The 24017-nt window shown below is 32.7% G+C and overlaps 1 protein-coding gene and 1 long non-coding RNA gene across 2 annotated transcripts; both read right to left on the bottom strand.

Annotated features, from left to right (window-relative positions):
* Positions 1-3781: 3781 nt before the first annotated feature.
* LOC141480313 (uncharacterized) lies at positions 3782-4774 on the bottom strand. The gene is made up of 3 exons (XR_012464264.1): positions 4374-4774; positions 4128-4249; positions 3782-4072 (listed from the first exon to the last, which is right to left on the bottom strand). It is a non-coding gene; the product is annotated as an uncharacterized lncRNA (long non-coding RNA).
* A 3375-nt stretch (positions 4775-8149) lies between these two features.
* On the bottom strand, positions 8150-11572 carry LOC141480254 (zinc finger BED domain-containing protein 5-like). The gene is made up of 2 exons (XM_074170128.1): positions 10663-11572; positions 8150-8322 (listed from the first exon to the last, which is right to left on the bottom strand). Exons 1-2 carry the CDS (start codon positions 11570-11572, stop codon positions 8150-8152), a joined length of 1083 nt encoding a protein of 360 aa, XP_074026229.1.
* Between the last annotated feature and the right edge of the window lie 12445 nt (positions 11573-24017).

Genomic DNA, 24017 nt, shown 5'->3' with positions numbered 1-24017 from the left:
GTTTTCTTCTCCATTAATTTGACTGTATTACATTTGATTCGTCAACATCACACCATAATAATATGTCACCACACACAAGCTGATAATATCAGCTTCGGTAGATTTGTTGTTTATTCTAAGCCTCATTTATTTATTTATCCCTAAAGGGACTGAAGGTTCCTCCTTTTCTGGAAGAAAAAAAATTACTTAAAAAAATTTCATAAAAAGCTGTATCGTACTAACCTCTGCCTATCTAGGATTGGTGAAACCTTTCGGTCACTCTTCACCATTATTTTTAGTTGCTTTTCGTTACCGTACACCCATCGGTAATTGAAAGGGGCATCTTTATATTGCATTGAATTCCTATGATAAAAGTATAATTACATAATTTGAAAAAATAACGTGCAATGCTACTCACATGATAACTATAAGATTATCAAATATCAAAGTGTGGACAATTGTTTGCTTACTCTTGTGTATTTTTCTGGTATATGCATATTATATTAGAATACTGAATGCACTCTTTGTCTATGGAATGCATCATAATAACAAAGTATCGCATCAGCCACTTCACAGTTACCCGGGAAATGCCTCTGCATATCCGGAACATTTTTAAAGGTTCTCCTCGAATAATAAAAAAAACGGTTCTTGAACCTATAAATATGGGTCAACAAGTAAAGAGTCTTTGTTTCGATGTATGTCACCTTGGGTATGAATAAAAAAATAGGTGATGATACAGGGTGTAACTGAATAAGTGTGAAACATTTAAGGAGGTGATTCCTCATCGAAAAAAAGATAGGATCTTTCATATAAAGAAACTTCATTGGAGCATCCCTTGTTAAGATACACCCCCTTAAAGGGGGTACATGAAATTTGAATAACAATTTTTTTCACAAGCACTGAAAAAGTTACAATATTGAAATTAACCTGACGTTTTGTACTACCAAAAAGACACTTAGCCAGTAATTTATTTGGTTTTCTCAAGGTTTATTCTCAAATCCTAATAATACCACCGATGTAGAGTTGTTTTTCCTGTATCTTACTAAAGCCTTATCTCTTAACTTCATCAAAAGTTTTAAATTTTCTGTTAACCATGAAGCTTTGTTTTTGGAAATTCTCACGATTCTTAGTGGTGTGAAAATTCTAAATTTCGAAGGATATTTAAGTTGGAAAAGTCAACTTTACAATTCAAATCCTCCATGTTATACATTATAGCAAAATCGGTCTCTTCTAAAGTAGTGCTAAAATCAACTTGGTTAAAACGTTTGAAGTCTCTGTATCTATACAGGAAAGTACGATTTTTCGTTTTAGGAAAACTTACTTCACATGATACCAGACGATGATCAGTAAATATACTACAATCAACCGTAGTACAGTCGCTTATATTCAGTGTTTCAGAACAGATAAGATCTAGGAGCGTACTGTCAGTCACATTATATCGAGTCGGTTCATCAATCATTTCCTTCAAACCGAATGAATTAAAAATATTGTTCATTCTAATGCACGGAATACTCACTGGATCTAAATAATCTATTTTGAGATCACCAGCACAAATAATATGGTCATCCTAAGATGTAGTGAACAGATATTCACATTAGTTTGTTTCGTATTTTGAAGATCCAAAAAAATTGTTTTAATAATGAATTGTTATCATGGAATTATTTTTAGTAGAACTTCCCGAAATATTTTAAAATTTGTAATAATTTTATGTCTTCATGAATCACTAAATGGTTTTGAGAAATACTCTTCTTATTTACAGTTGAACATAAGAATAATTGACCTCTTGAATCTATAGTGGAACCATTTTTGTTTTCGTAATACTTTGGAAATATTCACATTTTTAAAATAATTTTATTTTATTTTTTTTGAAAAATATGACAGAATACACTTATCAAATAAACTTCTCAAAAAATATTGTTATAAGAGTTTGAATCAACTCACCTGAAGTTTGGTGTAAATTATTTTTTATCCATAACTGAATTTGAGGAAGAGTTCTTTTTTGCAGGTCTGCACAATTTTCAATTGCTTTGCTAATTTGTCCTAATGTTGGAATCTTTTTATTTTGGAATTCAGTGCTGGAAATTTTAAGAACAGCATCCTTTTCTAATGGAGACCAGAGTCTCTTAATGTTAGCTGTTCCTCCATCTATATCTAAAAAGAGAACATTTTGTCAATGAAATTATTTCCAATAGAGTTAAAATATACATGACCCAATATATACTTGAAAGATATTTTTTTCTACATAATAATGAACCACAACCGAACTCAAAAGCAACATCTCTTGACTATAAATAAAAAAATACACACTAAAATAACTTTCAAAATCATACAATGATTCTTACCAAAAAATCTTCTTTTTTTGGTGGACTTTCAGTACTGTTATCAGATTCATAGTAACTATAATCTGGATCATCATCGCTGTCACTAAGTTGTTCAGAATGAGGATATGTGTTTTTACAATTTGTGGATGAGGTAGGAGCGCAATTTTTATTGTAAATTTCATCTTCAGGAATGGTATTGGATGAGGCATCAGAAGAACTGCAAGATCTAATTATAGCTGAGGTCGATGCTGAAGCAATTTCATGAGTGTTCGGATTCGTGGGTACTAGATGGACCTTGAGCGAGGAGAAGAAGTTTGCTAACTTTCAAAATGTCTTTTTCTATCATGGGATATCTTTAGTATTCTCTGTGTATTTTATCAGCATGCCCCATGTAGTTTTGAAAATTGTTTAATTCTTCCCTATCTAGATTCATAGACATGGAGAAAGTTGCAACATATTTTCGTAAAATAGTACCCCTCAAAGCCGTAGGAACCTGAGCACCACATTCTTCGGAAAATTTTTGTAGTAACTTTGTTGCAATAAGATGACGATACACAACATTTTCACTTTCAGCTTGAGGCAGTCCAAAAATGAAAGTATTGCTGGGTAAAACCCCTGCTTGTCCTCTATAACCTAAAAACAATTTTAAAGACGCGTGTACTTTTTTATGAAGCAGTACTGGCACTCCCCTGGCAAGTTTATCTCTAATTATGAATCTCAAATATATGTCCACATATATACGTTCCTCAGAATGGAGTTTTTCATATATTTCAGAATTTTCATCAATCTTCTGGATTGTTTCTAAATCGTTTATTAGTGCCCGTTCCATTTCTCCAGGCCGTCTCCGGTTAAAAACCATTAAAGTTATCAAAATGTACTTTCCTAAGTTTAATCAATCACTAATATTGATTTTTTTCTGAAGAGCTTCATGGTATTTGATTCTTCCTTCAAGAAGAAAGACATTGAGCATCTGGATATCAGACATCAATGGCAATAATGGGTTTTACGTCTTTTCTGCTGTAGTAAGCTTTCAGCAGCAGTTTTATTCACACGAGCAGAAAGAGCTGTTTGGAGGAGGTGCAACAGATTTTTGGCTCCTTGGCTTCTTGGCTCTTGCATGTTATTTTCTTTTATACATTCAGACATGTACAACTGTATAACATATTTCAAAGATGAACCAATTTCTGTTGGCAGTGATGGCTTTTCATAATTCCCCGATATGGAATTGTAGTGTCCAATATCATTCAAAACTTTGATGATATCATGAAAATAACAAGGTTTCAATAAATCTTTCAATTCAATAATTTCTTTGCGGTTTGTTTTGATTTGAAACAATAATTTTGCCAGTCGTATCATCCTGTTTCTTATCATCGCATAGTGATTTTGTTGCCGATACTTTAAGCACATTTCGTTGCCATATATCAAAATCATTTTATCAAATTTTATGGCATCTCTCACTGGGCCTTCTCTAAATCAACTAAGTTTTTCATGGTCTCACTAGCACTGTTATTAATCTTGTAACTCTTTGCCTTTTATTGTTTAAAAACAGTTTGGGAAGTGCCATTCCCGACATTCTTTGGACAACTATTCTTAAAATGAGAAAGTAATGATGATTTTTTTAATATGATTTTACATCCTTTACAGGTTATGTAATTTTTGGATTCAAATTTTATTTCTTTTCGAGATAGTACATATTCCTCGTTTTCTCTAAATCCACAAAAGTTTCCATCCCGACGAATTTGTGAAAGTAACGTGTTTCTTCTTTGGATTGTCTGAAATAAATTTTATTGCATGTATATGTATATAATTTTTTATATAATTGTTTACCTTCTGCCAACAACAAGAATTCCTTTACTTCCTCTTCGTTTTTATGCATTGACGTAATGTGTCGTCTAATATTTGTATTTGTAAGGTGGCAATATTTACAAATATTTGCTTTGTTCATACGCCTGTAATAAAAGAAAACATTATTCAACATAATACAAAATTGCACCCCAAAATTTTAACCATGTATCAGATGATCTCATATGTAAAAAGCAGTTAAAAAAATGGTATATAAAAAATAGAACTCACCTTAATTTCCTTGCTTTACTATTTTGAACCACTTGAGTGTCTTCAACATTGTTTTTGTGGCTATCAATAGACACCAAAGGAGGAGGAGAAATGTTAACGTGGATTGGAATAAGCTCTTCTGTTTGAAAAATGTGATGTGAACTGTCAGTAGCATTCCATTCAAAGTATTTATTTGAAGTAGGTAAATCTACTATATGCTGATGTATATTTTATACACTTCTTACTCTTGAAAAATCTGGCAGATTATAAGAAATATGTCTAATTCCTTCAGCAACAGTCTCTGATTGAACCTCTTCGCATGTATCAGGTGATTGCATTGCATCTAAATCTTTTGATACTTGTACATTATGGTTCAAATCAGTTGGTTCATATTGTAAAGGCAGGGGAATATCAGGAATTAGTGTTACCTCGTCTGTAATCATCTTGACTGAACAAAGTGTTGTTCACATTAGAAATTTCTGTTAAATTTTATGTGACTTGTAAAGATTGATTTTCGTAATCATTTGAGTCAATTTCTGATAACATAATCTTCAAAATATTCTTGGGGATCAATCCTCTATAGTGTCGTCATCTTTTCAAACCAGAATCCCCTTCTGAACGAGGTTTACTACATTTCCAAGTTTCAGTAAAGATTCTTTGTGGGATATTCAAATTAATTAATTAAATTTGAAAGGCATTAGTATTATGAATTCTAGCAAAGTGGTCCAAACTATCATAATCATCATGAAAACCATCAATGATAACTTCGCATTTTTCTCCAAAAATGACACACCATGCCCTGTTATCATATCGACTTGATAGTTGTTTTTTGTGTAATACAATTTTCCTATGTCCAACTTGATTGAACCAAGATAAAAGCCATGATGCAGCAATCATAGACCGCGATATTACTACTAACGCAAATAAAAACTACGACTGCAAAAATTTTTTGGTGACTCAAGCTTGTTTCATCATAACCCTGCAAAAAAAGTAGAAACATATTTTCAAACTTTATTTAACGATGTTTCTATTACTTTTAAACATTTAAAAAAATTCACCTTCATACACAAATGTTTTTTCAGGAATGGATCCTACTCACAAATTAACCAACTGTTTAGCTAACATCTGAACAGTAACTAAATACTTATTTTAGAAAATTAATTGATTTGAAGAAACGGAAATCCCAAATTATCAATTCGAGCAAAAAAAATATACAACTTTTTTATGGAACTTGGTGAACTTTTAAGTGAAAGTTATCTTTCCTAAAGAGATTTCCCCAATCTTCACATCAAAATAAAATTTTATTTAAAATTAAAAAATATCAAAGTGAACGAAATAGGTACTGCGAATTTTCACTGTACGTTCAGTTTTTATTTCCAAGTCCAAGATTAAATTTAAAGATTTTTCCAAGCTTCAATTTTGAAGTGAACAAAGAAGTTTTCACCACACTTTCAGTTTATATTTATAATCCGCTTTCCATTGAAAAATATTAAAATTTACTACTATTTTTGAAAAAACCTAAAACCTGGACTGTCAATTTTACCAAAAAATCATGAAACTGTTTTATAGAACTTGTCAAGGTTAACAAAATTGATTCAAATCGCATTTCGATTTTGTCAACTTCAAGGTGAAAGTTATCTTTCGTAACGATGTTTTTTCAAGGTTTAACATCAAAATCAAATTTTATAAAAGATTAAAAAAGTTATATTTCCTAAAGAAATATTTCCAATCTTTACCATCAAAATCAAATTTTATATTGAATTATAAAATGTCGAAGTGGACAAAAAAGTCCGGTAAGATTTCACCACATTTTCAGTTTTTATTTCCAATCTGCCTACCACGATCAAATTTAAAGAGAAACAGTAATACCAATTATCAATTTTAGTAAAAAAAGTTGTATAACTTTTTAATAGAACTTGTTTAGATTGACAATTTTGATTAAAATTATAGTTTGGCTAGGTCAACATTTAGATGAAAGTTATCTTTCCTGAAGAGATTTTGGTTATCTTTCTTTAACCTTTCAGCGGGCGCGTGTTGAAAATTACATAAAGAGGCGCGTGCGGACTGGTAGTCCGCATGTGAGTGTTGGCCTATATTTTAGGATATTCGATAGGTTTTAAGTAAATTGTGATATTTACTTGTATAAAACACATTTTATAACAAATATAAAAGCTTTTACAGATGCAAAAAATAATACAAAAAAATCAAAAATGGAAACAAAAGAGATTATTTCACAAAACAGTATAAAAATAATGTTAATTAATTGGTATTAACCTAAACAAGTAGAACACATAAAAGTAGCGTGCTCTAAATTTATGACACTTTTTGCAAAAAAATCTTGATTGACGAATTTTCTTGCGATCGCAGTAAAAGCATCTACCTTTCTCAGGATGTGTATTGACTTGCCTAGTCGCTTCTGGTCCATTCTCTTCGATACCACATATTTCCATAATTCTCAACCTCAAATTTCTAGGTAAACAAAGGATTGTGGCCCTTTCACGCAAGTGATTTTCCAGTAATGCAAATCCGAGATTTTGCAAAAACTTACGTCGTAAGATTTTATCGTTAGTGGTTGCATGGTGAATTGCTTGACAGTTTATACCACCTACGTTTAGACAAGCGTAAAAAATCACCATCGGCCATCTCCGTGTTGATCTGGCACAATTGTATTTTACGCATAACTTGTCTACAACATCAACTCCTTCTTTGGTCTTGTTATATTGTGTCAGTATCTCCGGCTTGAAAGAATCTCCACTCTCAGGATCAATGATATCATCGGAATGCATACTAGAGGCTAACAACACAACTTTTCTTTTCTTTGGACAATGAGATGCAAGAGTGCAGTTTTCTCTGAAGGCAAAAATAGTGGATTTTTCGGGACGATTTACGTGAAGCAATTCAAGAGGTAATTCACTTTTATTTTTTTTCAAAGTTCCCACAATAGTTAGCCCGTAATTTGTGATAAGCCTGTCAACTAATGGTATACTCATGAATCAGTTATCCATCGTGATGTTCCGTCCCGAAGTATGAATTGGCTGGCTCAGTCTCTCAACAATGGACTGCTTTGAATTGCCCCTCTGGTTGACGTCCAACATATACTTCCATATATTTTTATACTGTATTTATTCGGCTTACTCGGTATGTATTGACGAAAGGAGCACTTTCCTCTGAAGGCTTCCAATTTTTCGTCAATGGTAGTGAACGCAGATAAATTATATCCATCTTTACAATTTTTCATAAACATGTCAAAAAATTGACGTATAGCTGCTAGTTTATCAAAACGCTTCCTTTCTTCACGACTGTCCTTGTCATCAAGTATGAGACATCTTAGAAGGAACTTGAAACGTTTGATTGACATTGTTAGTCTGAAAATATCAATGCCCTTACCGTTGCTCATCCATAAATCATCTAAATTTAAATAATTTGCTTTGTATGTTCCAGAAATATATGAGTCCGATGAGAGCTCGAATTTCATTTATATTAGTAGGTCTAAGATCTCTGTCGAGTGTAGGAATCAGAAAGGAGTTCGATGTATTTGTTTGTATATTCTACAATAATCTGCAGCATTTCAGCATTGAAAAAAAAAATCCAAATTTCTATAGCAGTCTTCAGTTCTCTAGTAGCTCGCTTTGGTCCTGGTAATTGTTTCAATAAATAAATTGGCGCGCTTTGTTCTTTTTCGTTTATTAGAACACGGCAACCCATTCCACCTCGTGCCATCTTTTCCTGTATAGACTGGTTCACTCCTCCTTTCATCTTCGTGTCCTGATACTTCTACCGAGCTGAAGGTGTCTCCTTCATCTATTTTTTTGTTCTGTATCACTATCGCTTCTTTCTTCCACATGATCAATTTCGTTGAGGTCTACCTCATCGTCTAATTCTTCTTCTTCATTTTCATTGTCTGAGAGGCATTCAAGCATCATCCTTTCGAGGATCTCCTGCTCGCGTTCATAATTATAGGACATTGTATCTGAAACAAAGTGTAGATTGTAAAAAGAAACCTAATGAGGCGCGCGCGGAATGACGTTCCGCTAATATTTTATTTTTCATATACGCTGTTAGAAAATTATTTTGATAATAATGAGAAACATAGAGAAGTATAAATAGATCTATTTACCTATAAACAACTGATTTAAACTTACCTTTTCATACACAAGGTAATAAAACAAAAAAATTATGTGCAAGGGCGCGCGCGGATTCACATTCCACAAGGACCTATCTTATTCACGTGTTATTGCTTTGAGCTGTCGCGGCGTACTAGAGTCATATGTAATGAGTTGAGAAGCTAGAGGGAGCCAGGAAGCTTACTTGCCAAGTTTAACAAAAATACAAACGATAGTATGTGTGTGCGGACTGACATTCCGCGTGCGCCCACTGAAAGGTTAAGAGATTTTTTTGTGAAAAAAAAATTCTATAAGTTTTTACCACACTTTCAGTTTTAATTTTCAATCCGCCTATCATCGAGAAAATTTCAAGTCCACGATCCAATTTGAAGAAACGGAAATCCCAATTATCAATTTTAGCAAAAAAAATTACACAACTTCTCTATAGAACTTTTCGAGATTCACTTTCATTATATCCAATTCCACGATTAAATTTAAAGAAACGAAAACCCTAAATTATCAATTTTAGTAAAAAAAGTTATATAACTTTTTAATAGAACTTGTTCAGATTAACAATTTTGAATAAAATTATAGTTTGAATATCAGATTAGTGAATTTATTGTTAGTCTGTAGTTTGTATAATAATAAGAAGTTCACAATAAGGAATATTATAGACTAAAATGATTAAAATTTGAAATGAAAATATGTCAATAAACTCATTACTAAATACTTCTGATTTTCAAAACTTTATATCATTATTGTATATCCTATATAAAATTTTAGCTTATGTTATTTTATAGATCTTTAGCAATGTCCAACCATTAAACAATGTGATTTCAAACAAATTACACCATGCTTTCAACTTATGTAAACATTATATTTCAATTGGAATTTCTTTCCATTATATAAACGTTAGCGGGTTCTTAAACACCGTAATTTTTCACCCACAAAATGTATCCTTCAGTTTCTTTTTGCACCTGTCCCATACGTTTCTCCCAATAATTAGTGATGGGACGTCATTCACTGATATAATTCTAACTCGAGATACGACATATGACTTGCTCGAATATACTATAGGCACAGTATACTTATATACAGTAGTCCCACTTCGATTATTTCATTAGAAATTGTTGGTTCTATCTGGTTTATGCCCAAGTGATTGAGTTTTTCAGAGTTTTCTGTTGGTTTTGCTGATATCTGATCTTGCATATTATCGTTAATATCAGATAGTTCAGATTCATTATTCAAAATTTTGAATTCGATATGGTGAATTTGTAACTGTGCTTTCTCCTCGAGATTATTCATTTCTGATATCAGGGTAGTTGTATTGGATATGCCCTCGGATATACAATGAACTGTGGGTTCAATCAGGTTGATATTAAAGTAATTAACTTCTTTGGGGTCTTCTGTCGGTTTCACCGATATCTGATCTTGACCAGTAACATTTATTAGTGTATTATTAAATGTAATTGAATTTTGAAATTCGATATCCGAGTCGATGGTGACGGCTAGTACATCATTCAAATTTATTTCAACATTCCGAGCAACTTCAAAATTATTGCTACAATGGTTTGCTTCAGAATTAGAATAACTGTAAAAGGTTTCGGACTTTGATGCAAACTATTCCATTCTTTCAAATGTCCCTGTTCATTGTATTCAGGCTCGAAGGTGTTTTTCAATTTCGATGACACCATTTCTAGCATTTTCTTAGCGCGTGACAACTTCAACTTAGTATAATAAAACAAATTATTAATCAGTAATATTTATCTTTTTTTATTAATTTATTCTGAACACTTCAAAAACAGCAAAATGTAAAGCTGCTATATCCTAGGGCAGTGTTTCTCAAAGTGTGGGTCGCGACCCCCTGGGGGGTCGCAATGAGGTACTAGGGGGGTCGCCGGAAATTTCCAAAATAAGACAAAAACACTACTTTGTTAAATCATGTATTTTTATTTTAATAAAGCCGTAAATAAAAATTAACAATTAATTATCAAACGAAACATAAAACTAAATATTAAAAGTCCTTAAAAGTAAAAGAAAAAAATAAAGTCAAATATTACAATGTTAATGAGACCCATGCGCCTGTTTTTTTGAAACTTGTCTTTCAAATCTAGGCTGTGAGACACACACAATTATATCGTTCTCAAGTACGAGACGATTTCTCACATTTGTTTTAATGGCAGTCATAGACGAGAAACTTAACTCACATAAATATGATGTTACAAATGGAACCAAACATTTTACAGCTTCATTCGCCAACTGAGGGTATTCCTGCATCTTTTTGGTCCAAAATTCGTCCGGGTTCTGGGAAAAAAATTGGAGCTTCAACATTCCATCACTTGATATTTCAATAAGTTGTTCTTTCATGTTTATTGGTATTTCAGCATGTTGAAAGGAATCGGCTGAAAACGGATTCAGTATCCATCTGCAACTGTCGTAACCGTTTTGAATTTCTTTGGGGAAATAATCACAGAGCTGTTGTTTTAAATTAAGCAAAGTAACTTGCATGCCTGCATAAACTTGTTCAAAATTTGTAGCACTGTAACATACATTTTCTATAATTTCCTGAACGCACTGGAATGAATCGAGCTGCTTTTTGCCAAGTGAAGTTGACCATAAATCGATTTTTCTTATAAACCCCTTAATTTTATCTGTGGCTGTAATTATATTAATATCGCGACCTTGCAAATTACTGTTGAAAATATTTAATTGTTCGAATATATCAGCAAGGAAACCTAGTTTCAAAAGCCAAATAGGATCGGAAAATTGATTTTCATATGGGAACTTCTCATCTTTCAAATACATTAAAAGCTCTGCTCTTAAGTGAAATACTCTTTTTAAGACGTTGCCCCTTGAAAACCACCTTACTTCGGTGTGATAAAGAAGATTTTGAAATATAGCACCCATGTCTTCGCAGATTTTTCGAAAAATACGGGTCTGTAAATCTTTTCCTTTAATGGAATTTACAACTTTAATGATGGATTTCATAACACAGTCCATTTCAGGAGGTAAAGCTTTTGACGCCAGAGCTTCTCGATGTAAAAAACAATGTCTCCATGTGGCATTAGGCATTATTTCTTGTAATCTGACGACAAGACCAGATTGATGTCCTGTCATAGCTTTAGCGCCATCTGTGCATATAGCAATACATTTTCCCCAGTCAATAACATATTTACTTATGCGTTTCACAAAACTGTCGAATAAACATTTTCCAGTGGTAATGGTCTCCAATGGGGAACAAAATAAAATATCTTCTTGAATGCCATTATTTGTATCATATCTTACAAACGTAATAAATTGGGCACAGTTAGATATATCCGTGGATTCGTCCATTTGAAGAGAGAAGTACGTGCATTTATTAAGATTTTCCACAACTGGCGCTTGAATATGTTCTGCCATATCACTAATTCTTCTTTGGATAGTATTATTTGACAGAGGTATTGTTTTTAACTTTGCAGACTCTTTTTCACCAATCATTATATGTACCATTTCAACAGCTGCTGGCAAAATCAGATTTTCAGCAATTGTGTGCGGATTACTAGTTTTGGCAACGCGATAAGCAACTTTATAACTTGCTAATAATGCTTTTTCGTTAGTAGTGGTTGCCAATTGAAAAGTATCTTGCTGTTTGTGAAGGGCGTTCAGCTTTCTTTCAAAGAATTCTACGGGTTTGTCTTTTTTATCTGGATGTTTGCTATTTAAATGTCGAAGTAACTTTGATGGCTTCATGCTTTTGTTTGACAATACTTCTCCACAAATAACACATTGTGGTTTATTGGAAATAATGGTAAAACCATATTTAAGATATTCATCACTGTAAAGTCTGTTTTTCTTTTTATTACTGCCACTTTCAGACGTAGATGGTTCTGCACTTCTTTTTAAAAACTTATCCATAATTTGTAATTTATCGTAGACGTAAATACGTAAACTGGAATACGTAAGTCGCAAAATATTTACTCATTACTTAATACCGCTGCATTCGCCACAACGTGCTGTTTCGAACTGAGGTCTCATTGCACATCGCCGCTTATATAAAGCCAAAACGAGGCTACGAGAACGTTCCAGAGTGCCATCTAGTAGCGAAGTAAGGAGTAGAGCCTTCGCGAATATCATGGAAAAGTATTGCGATGTAGACACAAAGATGTCGCGGTGTACAATGTGCAGTCGACTTTTTATTATTTATTTTTATTGTAAATACTAGTCTGGCAGAAGTACTACTAGTGTATGTATTTAGTTTGAATTTAAACAGTAAAGTAAAATAAAATTTGAGAAACCATTAGTTGTAAATTAGGCACGCTATTTTTGTCGCTATTTTGGTTTGGGTGATGAGTAGGGGGTCGTGAACAATTTTTTTAACAAAAAGGGGTCGCGCTTTAGATAAGTTTGGGAAACACTGTCCTAGGGCTACATCATAATAGCATATCGAAAAAACCGCCAAGTCCCATTATTAAAATGAACAGATTTTCACATTGAGTTATTGGCCTAATGCACTATCAACCTAAACAAATACTCAGATCTAAAAACAACTCGCCTTTATCGGACAACTTGAATGATTGTGTGTGTTGTAGTAGACTTGGCTGTGTTTATTCAGCGACACTTAGTCGAGTGGACTTATCTGTATTTCGCATCACGCATTCATTCAGTTACTCGTGAAATAAGGTCACTTGGCTGGTTTACCAATAGACAGAATATCAGATCAATATGAAATAACTGAAAACCCAATTCACCCTAAAAATGGACTTGGCAGGTTAACACTTTAAGCCGACGGTATGCCATTCAAGTGCCAATTTAAATTCAGAAATTTTTTGGCTGACCGCCAAATTTTTTGGCGGGCACATAAAGAAACACTTATTGATAATTTACTGTTACGATTAGTTGTAAATAGTTGAACGCTAATTATTAAATTAGGGCAACTCTATTTGTGAAACACCCGATATATAGTTCCAGCCGACTCGATAAGTTTTTTTGAAAGGAAAAAAAAGAAACGTTTTTTTTTTCGTCCGTCCGCTCTGGGTCATTTGTGAGTGAAACTGAATGATAACGTTCGGAAGATTTGATTTCAGGCAAATTCTGGTTTTCGAATATGAAATTACGTCTTTTGACGGATATAAACCTGCCGTGCCTTGTTGTGGTATTGTGATTGGGTAATTCTACTGTGGAGCGATCTTGCAATATCCTTATTATCGATGGGGATGAATTTTATCGAATAAATTATTTCTTCCGGACCGTTTAAAAACATTTCCGGCAATGTTAGGGCAGTCGAGCTTTTGGAGGTAAGCGTATAGTTTTATCACTCATTATTTTGGCGCGGATGTATCGCGAAATCAATTATTTACGAGAATACCTTTTTTTAGATGTTTTTCTCCGATATGGTAAATCGAAATTTCGCCCGGACGGTGCTACCTTTGAGAACACGTCGAAGTGGATGGGGTCATACTTTATTGCCTTGTACGTAGCGACTAAACCGCAAATTTTCCAAAATCATATGGATGGTGGTGTTCCTATTTCGACCGTGTGGACGTGGAATTAAGAGTTTTTTACGAATTTGCGTATTAGCGGGCCATAGGAATCTACACATCACTAGCAGCTAGATAAGTACCGATTTGAAGTTTTATTAATGGTGTTGTTTTTGCGGGATTCTGACATTATTGTTTACGAAAGCAATGAACCTCGCCGAATAGGTGTTTCTGAATAGTTGTGTCTTCACCTTTGTAATAAGCGTTTAGTTTGTAGTATAAGTGAAGAATAAATCCGTTGAACAGGCGTATTTTGGGGAAGCAACATTCAACGTTTTTATTCTTGTTCCTTTGTCGTATTCCACCTTATTGTTTTCGCGTATCTGTATTGTTTAGTAGTTTCATTTCAGGTTTAGGCTAGTCGGTGCACAAGAAGCTAGTCGGTGCACAAGAAACTACTTGGCGCCCTTGATATCAATTTTTTTTGTACATATTTATACCTATCTGTCTGATTTAGCCCACGGCCCTTACGAGCAAGCACATTACTTGCTGAACACAAAAAAAGGACAGAAGTGTTATTCCTAATGTTTTAAAAATAAATGTCTCTGATAGATAATTTTTTATTTTTGAATTTAATGTAATATTAAAAAACTTTATAATAAACATTAGAATAAAAAATTAAAAAAAAACAAAAGATTTCACATACAATTTTCAATACAAAATAAAAACAAACACTATTTCTTCGATACAAGCTGATAAATATCAGCCAGAATGAGGCAGCTACACGTACGCAGCTTTGTAATCGAGCTTCACTCATGATTGAAAATAATTGTTCTCAAACATACGTACTTCCTCACAGAGACATCAATTGCTTTGCATTTTCCGTCGAAAGCGGAAATTTCCCAGGGATCATACAAGGTTTACATTTTTAAATCAATATTATTCACTTATTGAAAAGTGTATCTACATCGATATTAAATGGCAAAGAAAACATTTTCATGGAAATCGCCGACTTCTCAGCTTTGAACATTTGGAATCGTAATTGAAATCTAACGCGCGCGAATTTTCAAAATGAATTAGTTTAATTATTGGTACTGTGACGTTTGGCAAACTCAATCTTTTCGCACACAAATTTTCCTTACTTGTGACCTCGTTAATGTCTTGAAATAGCCTTCCCGATTCTCCTACCTCCATGCTTGACATTGGTCGATATACCAATATCGACCAATGTCAAGCGAAATTGAAAAATTTTCCAACACAGAATTTAGTTCATCGTACAGGTCTTTGCCGGTTGTATTGGAATCGGGAACACGATTCTTCAGTAATATTGAGTTTGGTGTCAATACCACGTAAAAATATGGTCAGTTGTGCTGTATTGCTAATATGGCAACTCTCATCAAGTGCCAAAGAACAGTTTTCAAATTTTGCAATGCGTACACGAAGCGTTGTTGCTATGTTTTCGAAAAATATTCCAATTCTCTTTGCAATGATGAATCTTGATAAACGAATGTTTGAAATGATATTTATTTTGATGAAAGAACAGCTTTTCTTTAGGTATCAACTGTTTGTTGAAAGTGAGAAAAATACTCAAGTTTGAAAAGAGAAATGAAAATTTCTACCACTTTTATTTGTAACTAACATTACTGCAGTTTCGTTCTATACGGACATTCTCAAACTTATACAATAAGTTTATTGTATTTATACAATAAGTTTATTGTATAAGTTTGAGAATGATCTCCTACCACGTAGTAACAGCTACATCCGTCAATTTATACTCAAGTTTATTTCCTTGTAATTCTTTTATATTAACTAAACTCATACACACGGAACACTTATTTTTTTAAGAATCTTATAACTACTCGCAGAACACATGATATAAAGGTTTTAAGAAAACTAAGTCATGAAAAATTGCTGTTCTCAACATGGCAAGCGGCCTGCGGGCTGCCAAACTCTGAAGTGGAGTATAAACAGTGAGTTTCATTCTACTCTTGAAAAGATTCTCAGGAAGCTCTTTGAAGTAATCTGGAAGCTTATTTGTTTGTTCTCCCTAGATTTATTCAACCTATATCGTTGACATTTAAAAAGATTTCAAGATCTTGTTGGGTAAATATGGTGACCTGAGTTTTTGGTTAATGAATCTTTCTTGTTATGAATTTGGAATACGGAATTATAAATGTGAACCGATAGAACAGTCATTTCTAGTTTTGTAAAAAGAGGTCGCATATTTTCTCTTGTTAAAATCCTTATGGCTTTATTTTTGTAGAATGAATGCTTTAGCGGAATGGGACGATGCCCCTCATAAAATTATCGAGTAGCATATATACGAATGAAACAGTGAAAAATAAGCAATTTTAAGATCAGTGATCAGTATTTGTTTGAGTCTTCGAGGCATTGATAAACTCTGTGTGTGTTCTATATAAGAAGAGATGGTTGAAGATTGTGTTTTGGTTTGATTTAGATTTAATTTATTCGCTGTAAACCATTTATTAGCCTGCGAATTTTGAACATTTACCTTATTTTTTGGATAGACCTGGTATATATTGTTTTCGGTATAATTTCAAATAATTCAGTTGAGCATATTGGTTTAGGTTTGAATAAACTTCAGTATCCATAATGAATACAAAGACAATTTTCAGGGAGTCAACATAAAGGTTTATACTAGTTTGTAGCTGACTATCTTCAATTCCAGGATACTTGCCCTATTTTCACTAATATGACTGGATTGTTTTATTCAGTGTGAGATAACTTATTGTTATTGTAAAAATATCGTGATTTTTCTAACCTATTTTACATATTGTATATTTTACATTATTTTGACGGTGCCATGCGTGTAATAACTATTAGGAAATGAACTTGTAATATTCATGTTCTCTCTCGCGTTTGCTATTTGATTTCAATTTGAATTTGATTGAAATGACAAAGTCCTTAAAAACAAATTATAATGTAGAATGAATCGTCCACTTCACTTCAGATAAAAATACAGGAAATCTTACAATACTTGATTCAATCAAATTAATTAATTATCTTCCAAAAGATTTGAATACATACAGTGTCACACATAAAGTCCGCATCAAATGGGATTTTTTTTGTTCATCTCTTCAAGCAACTTTTGATATATCCATTAGGTTGTGCTTTAAAAGCCAAATGACATGCATATGACCGATCAAGTGATTTTTCTTCCCTGTCAAATTTGACATTTTTTCCAAACAATGTTCAGAAAAGCAGTTATTGCTCGAAATTTCGAAAATCGGTAAAGAAAAAAGATGATTGTTTTTTCATTCCATATACCAATTTTCAGCTCTCTAGTACAAATTTAGTTTTTTTACAGCTTTTCGAAAATTTGACATTTGCCGATTTCTCAAATTTATCCAAACCTCAACAAAGTTAGTGCTTTATGCCTAACTTATCTTTCCAACGCATTTTTATTACCAATTGCAATTCTAAATACAACTTATTTCGCAAAAATTTAAAACACCAGAAAAAATTATGCCAAAAATGATGCAAAGTTGATACAGTTTTTAAAAACAGATAAATATTTCACTTTATTTCTACTTTTCGCGAAATAGCTTAATAGATAAGCATAATTAAAAAACAATATCAATGAAAAGTCAATAATTTATTCTTTACTGCACTTTTCAAACAGTTAAACTTTGATTTACTAATTACAAAAAATTACAACGCATAAACTAAGGGAAGGAATTATACGAAAGTAATTTCACATTTACTAAATATCTTTTATGAGGTATGAATGAACAAAATTACTTTAGAAATCAATTTAGATTTCGTTGCCTAGAAAACTAAACCGTAAAAAATTCTAACAAACATCTGTTAAAATAAAGTTATAATTTAATCGAAACATATGCCTAAACCATGTAAATACCAATAGAAATACAAAATAAAAAGTCACATTTCGGTGTGCCTTCCACCACGTTCAATGCAATCAATTGTCCTTTTTAAAACATCTTTAACTGCATTCTTTATACTACGGGGTTTCGTGCTTACAACACATTCTCGAATAACTGCCTCTAAATGGTTTATATCTCGAAAAGGTCTTTGCTTATACACCTTTTGTTTGAAGTAACCCCACAAGAAGAAATCTAGTGGGGTTATATCAGGAGATCTAGGCGGCCAAAAGTGTTCCATATTGCGACTGATTACTTTGCCCCTAAATATTTCCAAAAGACGCTCTTTAACCACCCTTGTAGTATGAATAGGTGCACCATCACACTGATACCACACAACATTTCTTACTTGAAGGGGCATATTATCCAAAACTTCAGATAGTTCGGTATTCACAAAGTGTAGGTAGTCCGCAGAATTTAAATAATGTCTAAAAAAGTATGGTCCTATAATTTGATCGTTTAATATGTCTCACCATATATTCGTCTTAAACGAATATTGATCTCGACATTCGATTACGAAATGTGGGTTTTTTTTTGCCCACCACCTGCAGTTTTGCGAGCTCACAACATCATTTGAAGAGAAGGTCGCTTCATCTGTCCATAAAATTTGATAAAGAAAATGATAATTTTCTTCTTTTTCCCCTTGAAACCAAAAAGAAAAATACAAGCGCATATCGAAGTCCCTTTCTTTTAATGTATTGATAAATTTCGGTTTATAAGGCGTAAATTTATTTTTGTGTAAAATACGTCGTACACTCTCTCGGTTAACATCTGTTCTATCTGCAATATCTTGAATACTTGTTTTTTATGTTCTACGACATCCAAACATATTTCAAATTCCACTTCTTCAGTATGTCTAGAAGGCTGATGTGCTTTTCTAAAATTACTCTCAACCGAGCCAGTAGATTTAAACTTAGCTATTATCCTACTAATTGTTGACTGATGAATATTTCTTTCAGGATGTCTGGCATTGAAAATATGACAGCTACTTGTCGGTGACCGGTATTCTCACCGCATATTAAAACGATTTCAATTTTCTCTTGAAGATTCAGCATTTTTAACAACACACTAGACAACGAATAAACTATTTCAAATCTACAACTGATGAACACTATTTTGAGTTATTCAACAAATGTCATATGACAATAAAATATTTTGCTTATTCAGTACAGTTTAATTGTTTCCACAGTATCCTTAGTTTAATTCCGTTGTAAATCAAAGTTCAACTGTTTGAAAAGTGCAGTAAAGAATAAATTATTGACTTTTCATTGATATTGTTTTTAATTATGCTTATGTATCAAGCTATTTCGCAAAAAGTAGAAATAAAGTGAAATATTTATCTGTTTTTAAAAACTGGATCGACTTTGCATCATTTTTGGCATAACTTTTTCTGGTGTTTTAAATTTTTGCGAAATAAGTTGTATTTAGAATTGCAATTGGTAATAAAAATGCGTTGGAAAGATAAGTTAGGCATAAAGCACTAACTTTGTTGAGGTTTAGCTAAATTTAAGAAATCAATCGGCAAATGTAAAATTTTCGAAAAACTGTAAAAAAACTAAATTTGTACTAGAGAACTAAAAATTGGTATATGGGTAAAAAATGAAAAAACAATCATCTTTTCTCTTCACCGATTTTCGAAATTTCGAGCAATAACTGCTTTTCTGAACATTTTTTGGAAAAAATGTCAAATTTGACATTTTTAAAGCACAACCTAATGGAGATATCAAAAGTTGCTTGAAGAGATGAACAAAAAAATCCCATTTGATGCGGATTTTATGTGTGACACTGTAGATTATTGAAAATCAGAATGAAATGATAAAATCATTCTGAAAACTCATAATCCATCAGCTATTGGCCTATCTTATGACCAACAAATCCTAGATCGACTGGTCTTGAATATTATACCAATTGTATTGAATCCTATTTTTCTTGTTGGTGTTTTTGAAATTGATAGTGGTGTTTTTGGAATGTTACTTTTTTTCATATAACAAACTACCCTCTTCTATGAAGGGATTTCATACTCTGAAGTAATTTCAGAACAACTTGAAAAACTGTATTCTCGGAAAAACATTCTACTCGGTAGAAGAATTTATACCATAAACAGGTAGTTATGACTACGGAGTCCTATTTTTCAGCTCCTCAATTTTAATATTTAACGTTCTTTCGTAATCGTATTCAATTGTATGTTACTTGTATCTGACTATTGTATAGTCATAGTGTGTATTCTACAGACTTGACTTGCATTCATCATTGTATGACACCAAAGGCTAATCTTTCTCAAAGCATCAATACGTTCAACCAATGACCACTCCCTACACCACGAGCTAATTGATCATTGGGTCCGAGAATCATTTGCCCTGGGTAAGCGCAGTGAGCCAAGAATGACGGCCTTCTGCATTTGTCTGGCTCAGATTTCTGCTTTAGTGCGGCAAGACGGTATGATCTTGAGATTTGTTAGCAGATAGGGCATCATTCCACCACCGACTGCAATAATCAGAACAAACATCTCTAATTTGTGGAGTTCAAAGAGAAAATCTCGATATTTCATCCCTGCTCGAGATTAACTGCATCAGGCTTATTATCTTGTATAAGCCTGAGGGTGGGAAACATCACTCGGATCGTAGGGCAACACTGGTGTCTCATCAATACCGTGAAAGTGTCATAAGTAGTAATAAAGCACACTCTGGGCCGCGTTATATCCATGGATAAAGGCTGAGACTACATATGCTGGACATGCTGACAGCAAGTGCATTAGGTTCTCGGACGCCTCGTGGCAGGACCTGCACATTGTGTTAGGAGTCTCCATACCCATAACGCGACCGTGGTAGACTAAGGTGTCAAATACATCATCCTGTCAGTCCATGATGAACCCTTCAGTGTCCGACTTCAGTCCAGGCGTTTTGATAAACTAAGGTTTTCAACGTTGAAGAAGACCCCATACATTGTCTTATTCTTAAGTAGTTGCAATTGAGGCTTCGCTCTGTCAGTGGCAATAATATGTACTCTTAATTATCAATTACTTTCGAACAAATGTGCACCATTTTCAAAATAGCAAGTTCGATACTGGCATTCATTTTGATCAATTGATTAAATCTATTTTCCCATACTTATTAAAGATATGATGCGATGCGTCACAATAATAATTATTATTAATAATTTCATTCCACAGAAAAATATAGAACATAGTAGTGAAAATAATAGTAGCATGTAGGTTTAGTTTAACTGTATCGATGACTGAAATTGGGTCTAAGGTCTTATATATTGTTTTCAGAGAGTCCTGCTCCATGATAAAGACGGCTGAAACGCTACCAAAACCATCTCAAGTGCAAAAGTCAACCTGGGAAGCTGAAAAGAAAAAAAAAGTTTGTGGAATAGTAGCGTCTTCTCAATTTATGATCAAATAATTTCGGTTGAATGACCTTTCATTAGTTAGTATTATGTAATATACATGCATTTTCAACAATGTTACATCAAAACCATAACCATAAAAACAACAAAAACCAAACAGGGCTAACATTAGTTTTTAATGTTTTCATTCACAAAATTATTTCAATATATTATTTTCACATTTTGACGAAGGTAATATAGCTGGAAAGTGTTTTGATTTTTATTTTACCAGCTCAGCATTGGAGAAAAATACTTTCTTACAGGTGTATTGGAGGAAACAGAAATATTGTTTTATTGTTTTTTTTCTCTTTCAGGAAAACCTTACACTCGAACAATTTTGGTCAATGGTGCTTTCTTTCTTGAATGTTTATAAAGCATAGTTGAGGAAGCAATCAGTGATATATCACTTGTCTCGCTTTGAGAGTTGATTCTCATTATCTCTTGCTGATATCAAATTTTCGAAAATGAGTAGCATGTAGTTGAATATTCCGACATTGTACAAGGGTTTATATGAATAACTACTCCAAGGAGGACAATATATGGAAGTCAGAGCTTCAATTTTTTGTTGAACTAGGATTTCAATTCGTTACTTCATAGTCTACTTCAAAATTTACTATGTAGTTAGTAGTGGATGTCAATCGTAAGTTTAGTCACCTCGTCGAAGATGTTGCACTCTAACGGGGAAATTGTCAAGGTATTGGGAGATTTGAAATTGATTTATTATTTCTCCTCTTTTGGTGCGATATTGGAAATAGTTCGAATATAGGAAAAATCTTATCAACGAAATTCTTTCATTATTTTTCAAATGAAGTAGATTTCTTGGTTGAATTATTGTCTTGCTGTATGTTCTATTGTTTTGATTCACAAAAAGTTTTGCTTGCATGACTTGTGTTCATTTGCAAACTTTTGGTTAAAGGTGCTTTATTTCTTGAATGTTTATGTAGAGTTGATTTTCATCATCTCTTGAACCTCACATTGCAGTCAATTTGGATTATTTTCAGTCATCTTGTAGTAATCCCTAAAGCATTTTCATTTGATAGGTGAGAAATGTATGCCTCTGAAATATTTTGAAGATGAAAATGTTTATATTTTTCACAATCAAATAATTTTGGTTGAATTATCTGTTATTATGTAATTTACATGCATTTTCAACTATGTTGCAGAAGAACCATTACCATAAAAACGACAAAAACCAATCAGGGCTAAAATTAGCTTTTGATTTTCTCATTCATAAACTTATTTTTTATATTTACAAAGTTGTAATATAGTTCGGAAGTGTTTTGATTTTCATATTATCAGACCAACAGTGGAGGAAAATAATTTCTTACAGGTCTATTTGACGAAACAGGAATGTTTGTTTCATTGTCACAGAAATGTTCAATTGTTATTTTATTCGTTCTCTTTCAGGAAAACTTTATACTTGAACAATTTTGGTCTTGACTATATGCAGAGTTGATTTTCATTATCACTTGATCCTCATATTGCAGTTAATTTGGATTATATTCAGTACTCTCTGATTAATCTCTATTCTAAAGCATCTGTTTCGCTAGGTGAGAAAGTTATGCTTATAAAATAGTTTGTAGATATGTTATTTTTTTACAATGGAATGATTTTGGTTGAATGATCTTTTATTAGTTGATATTATGTAATATACATGTATGCATGCATTTTCAACCATGTTCAATAGAAACCAAAACCACAAAAACGACAAAAATAATTCAAGGTTAAGATTAGCTGATGTTTTCACTCCCAATTTTTTTCTACATTTTATGTTCACATTCTCACGAAGGTAAGATAGCTGGGAAGTGTATTGATTTTCATTTTACCAGCCAGGAAAATACTTCTTTACAGGTGAATTTGAGGATACAGGAGTTTTTGTTTTATTATAGGAAAATTGTTTTATTGTTGTTTCTTATTCTCTTTCAGGAAAACCTTATACTTGAACAATTTTGGTCAATGATGCTTTCTTTCTTGAATGTTTATGCAGAGTTGATATTTATTACCTTTTAATTATAGCAAATTTTCAAAAATGAGTTACATGTAGTTGAATTCTCCGACATTGTATAAGTTACTTCAATATCTACTATAATATTTTTCATGTAATCAGGACATTTCTACGAAAGTATTATAGCTGGGAAGTGTTTCGATTTTCATTACAGGTCCAACATTGGAAATAAATATTTTTTTGTAGTTGTATTCGAGGATACAGTAATATATACCCAGACGGCACATTTATATTGCATGAATATTCCATGCATAACTCACCGGAATTTTGGCATATGCCAGGGATATTCCATATTCTCCAAAACATGTGGTAGGCATCCCAGGAATATGTTTCAATTTCCCAAAACATATTTATGGCATATACTTCACATATATCGCACCCTTGCGACAAAAGTGTCACATGTCAAAATCATTAGTTTTTCAGGAAACACGAAAAACCTGTATTGACTTAACTGAAACGAATTCATAACAATTTTTTCGGTAGTCGAAGACAATAATTGATATAGTAATGAATTATTGCTACTGTTCCAATAAGTTGGTGTGAAATCAGTTAAAAATCGTATTTTTTGAGTTGAGTCACTTTTTATGTCTAACGAGTGTATTTGGAATGGAAATATTTTGAGTTATGTCATTTTTCAAGGAAGTTTATCTGAAAATGTCACTTTTGAACACTCATTCTCCATATGAATTTGCTAACTACAGAATTGCATCACTATTCAAATTCCTACTGGAATAACACTTTTCACAAAAAATGCACCACATACTTCTTTATAAAATATTTATTCATAAGAAATAAGGAACATCAAACCAATA

Source organism: Leptinotarsa decemlineata, unplaced genomic scaffold (assembly GCF_025532065.1).
Source record: "Leptinotarsa decemlineata unplaced genomic scaffold, Ldec_3_MD MMD2_P_RNA_scaffold_7, whole genome shotgun sequence".
Lineage (NCBI taxonomy): Eukaryota > Metazoa > Arthropoda > Insecta > Coleoptera > Chrysomelidae > Leptinotarsa > Leptinotarsa decemlineata.
This window is presented reverse-complemented; position numbering and strand designations above follow the sequence as displayed.

Coding starts and splice junctions, on each gene's coding strand:
- LOC141480254 (XM_074170128.1), bottom strand. CDS start 11,572: ATGACAGGACATCAATCTGGTCTTGTCGTCAGATTACAAGAAATAATG. Junction 8,323..10,662: donor ATTTGTAACATCATATTTAT/GTGAGTTAAGTT, acceptor ACTTTGTTTCAG/ATACAATGTCCTATAATTAT.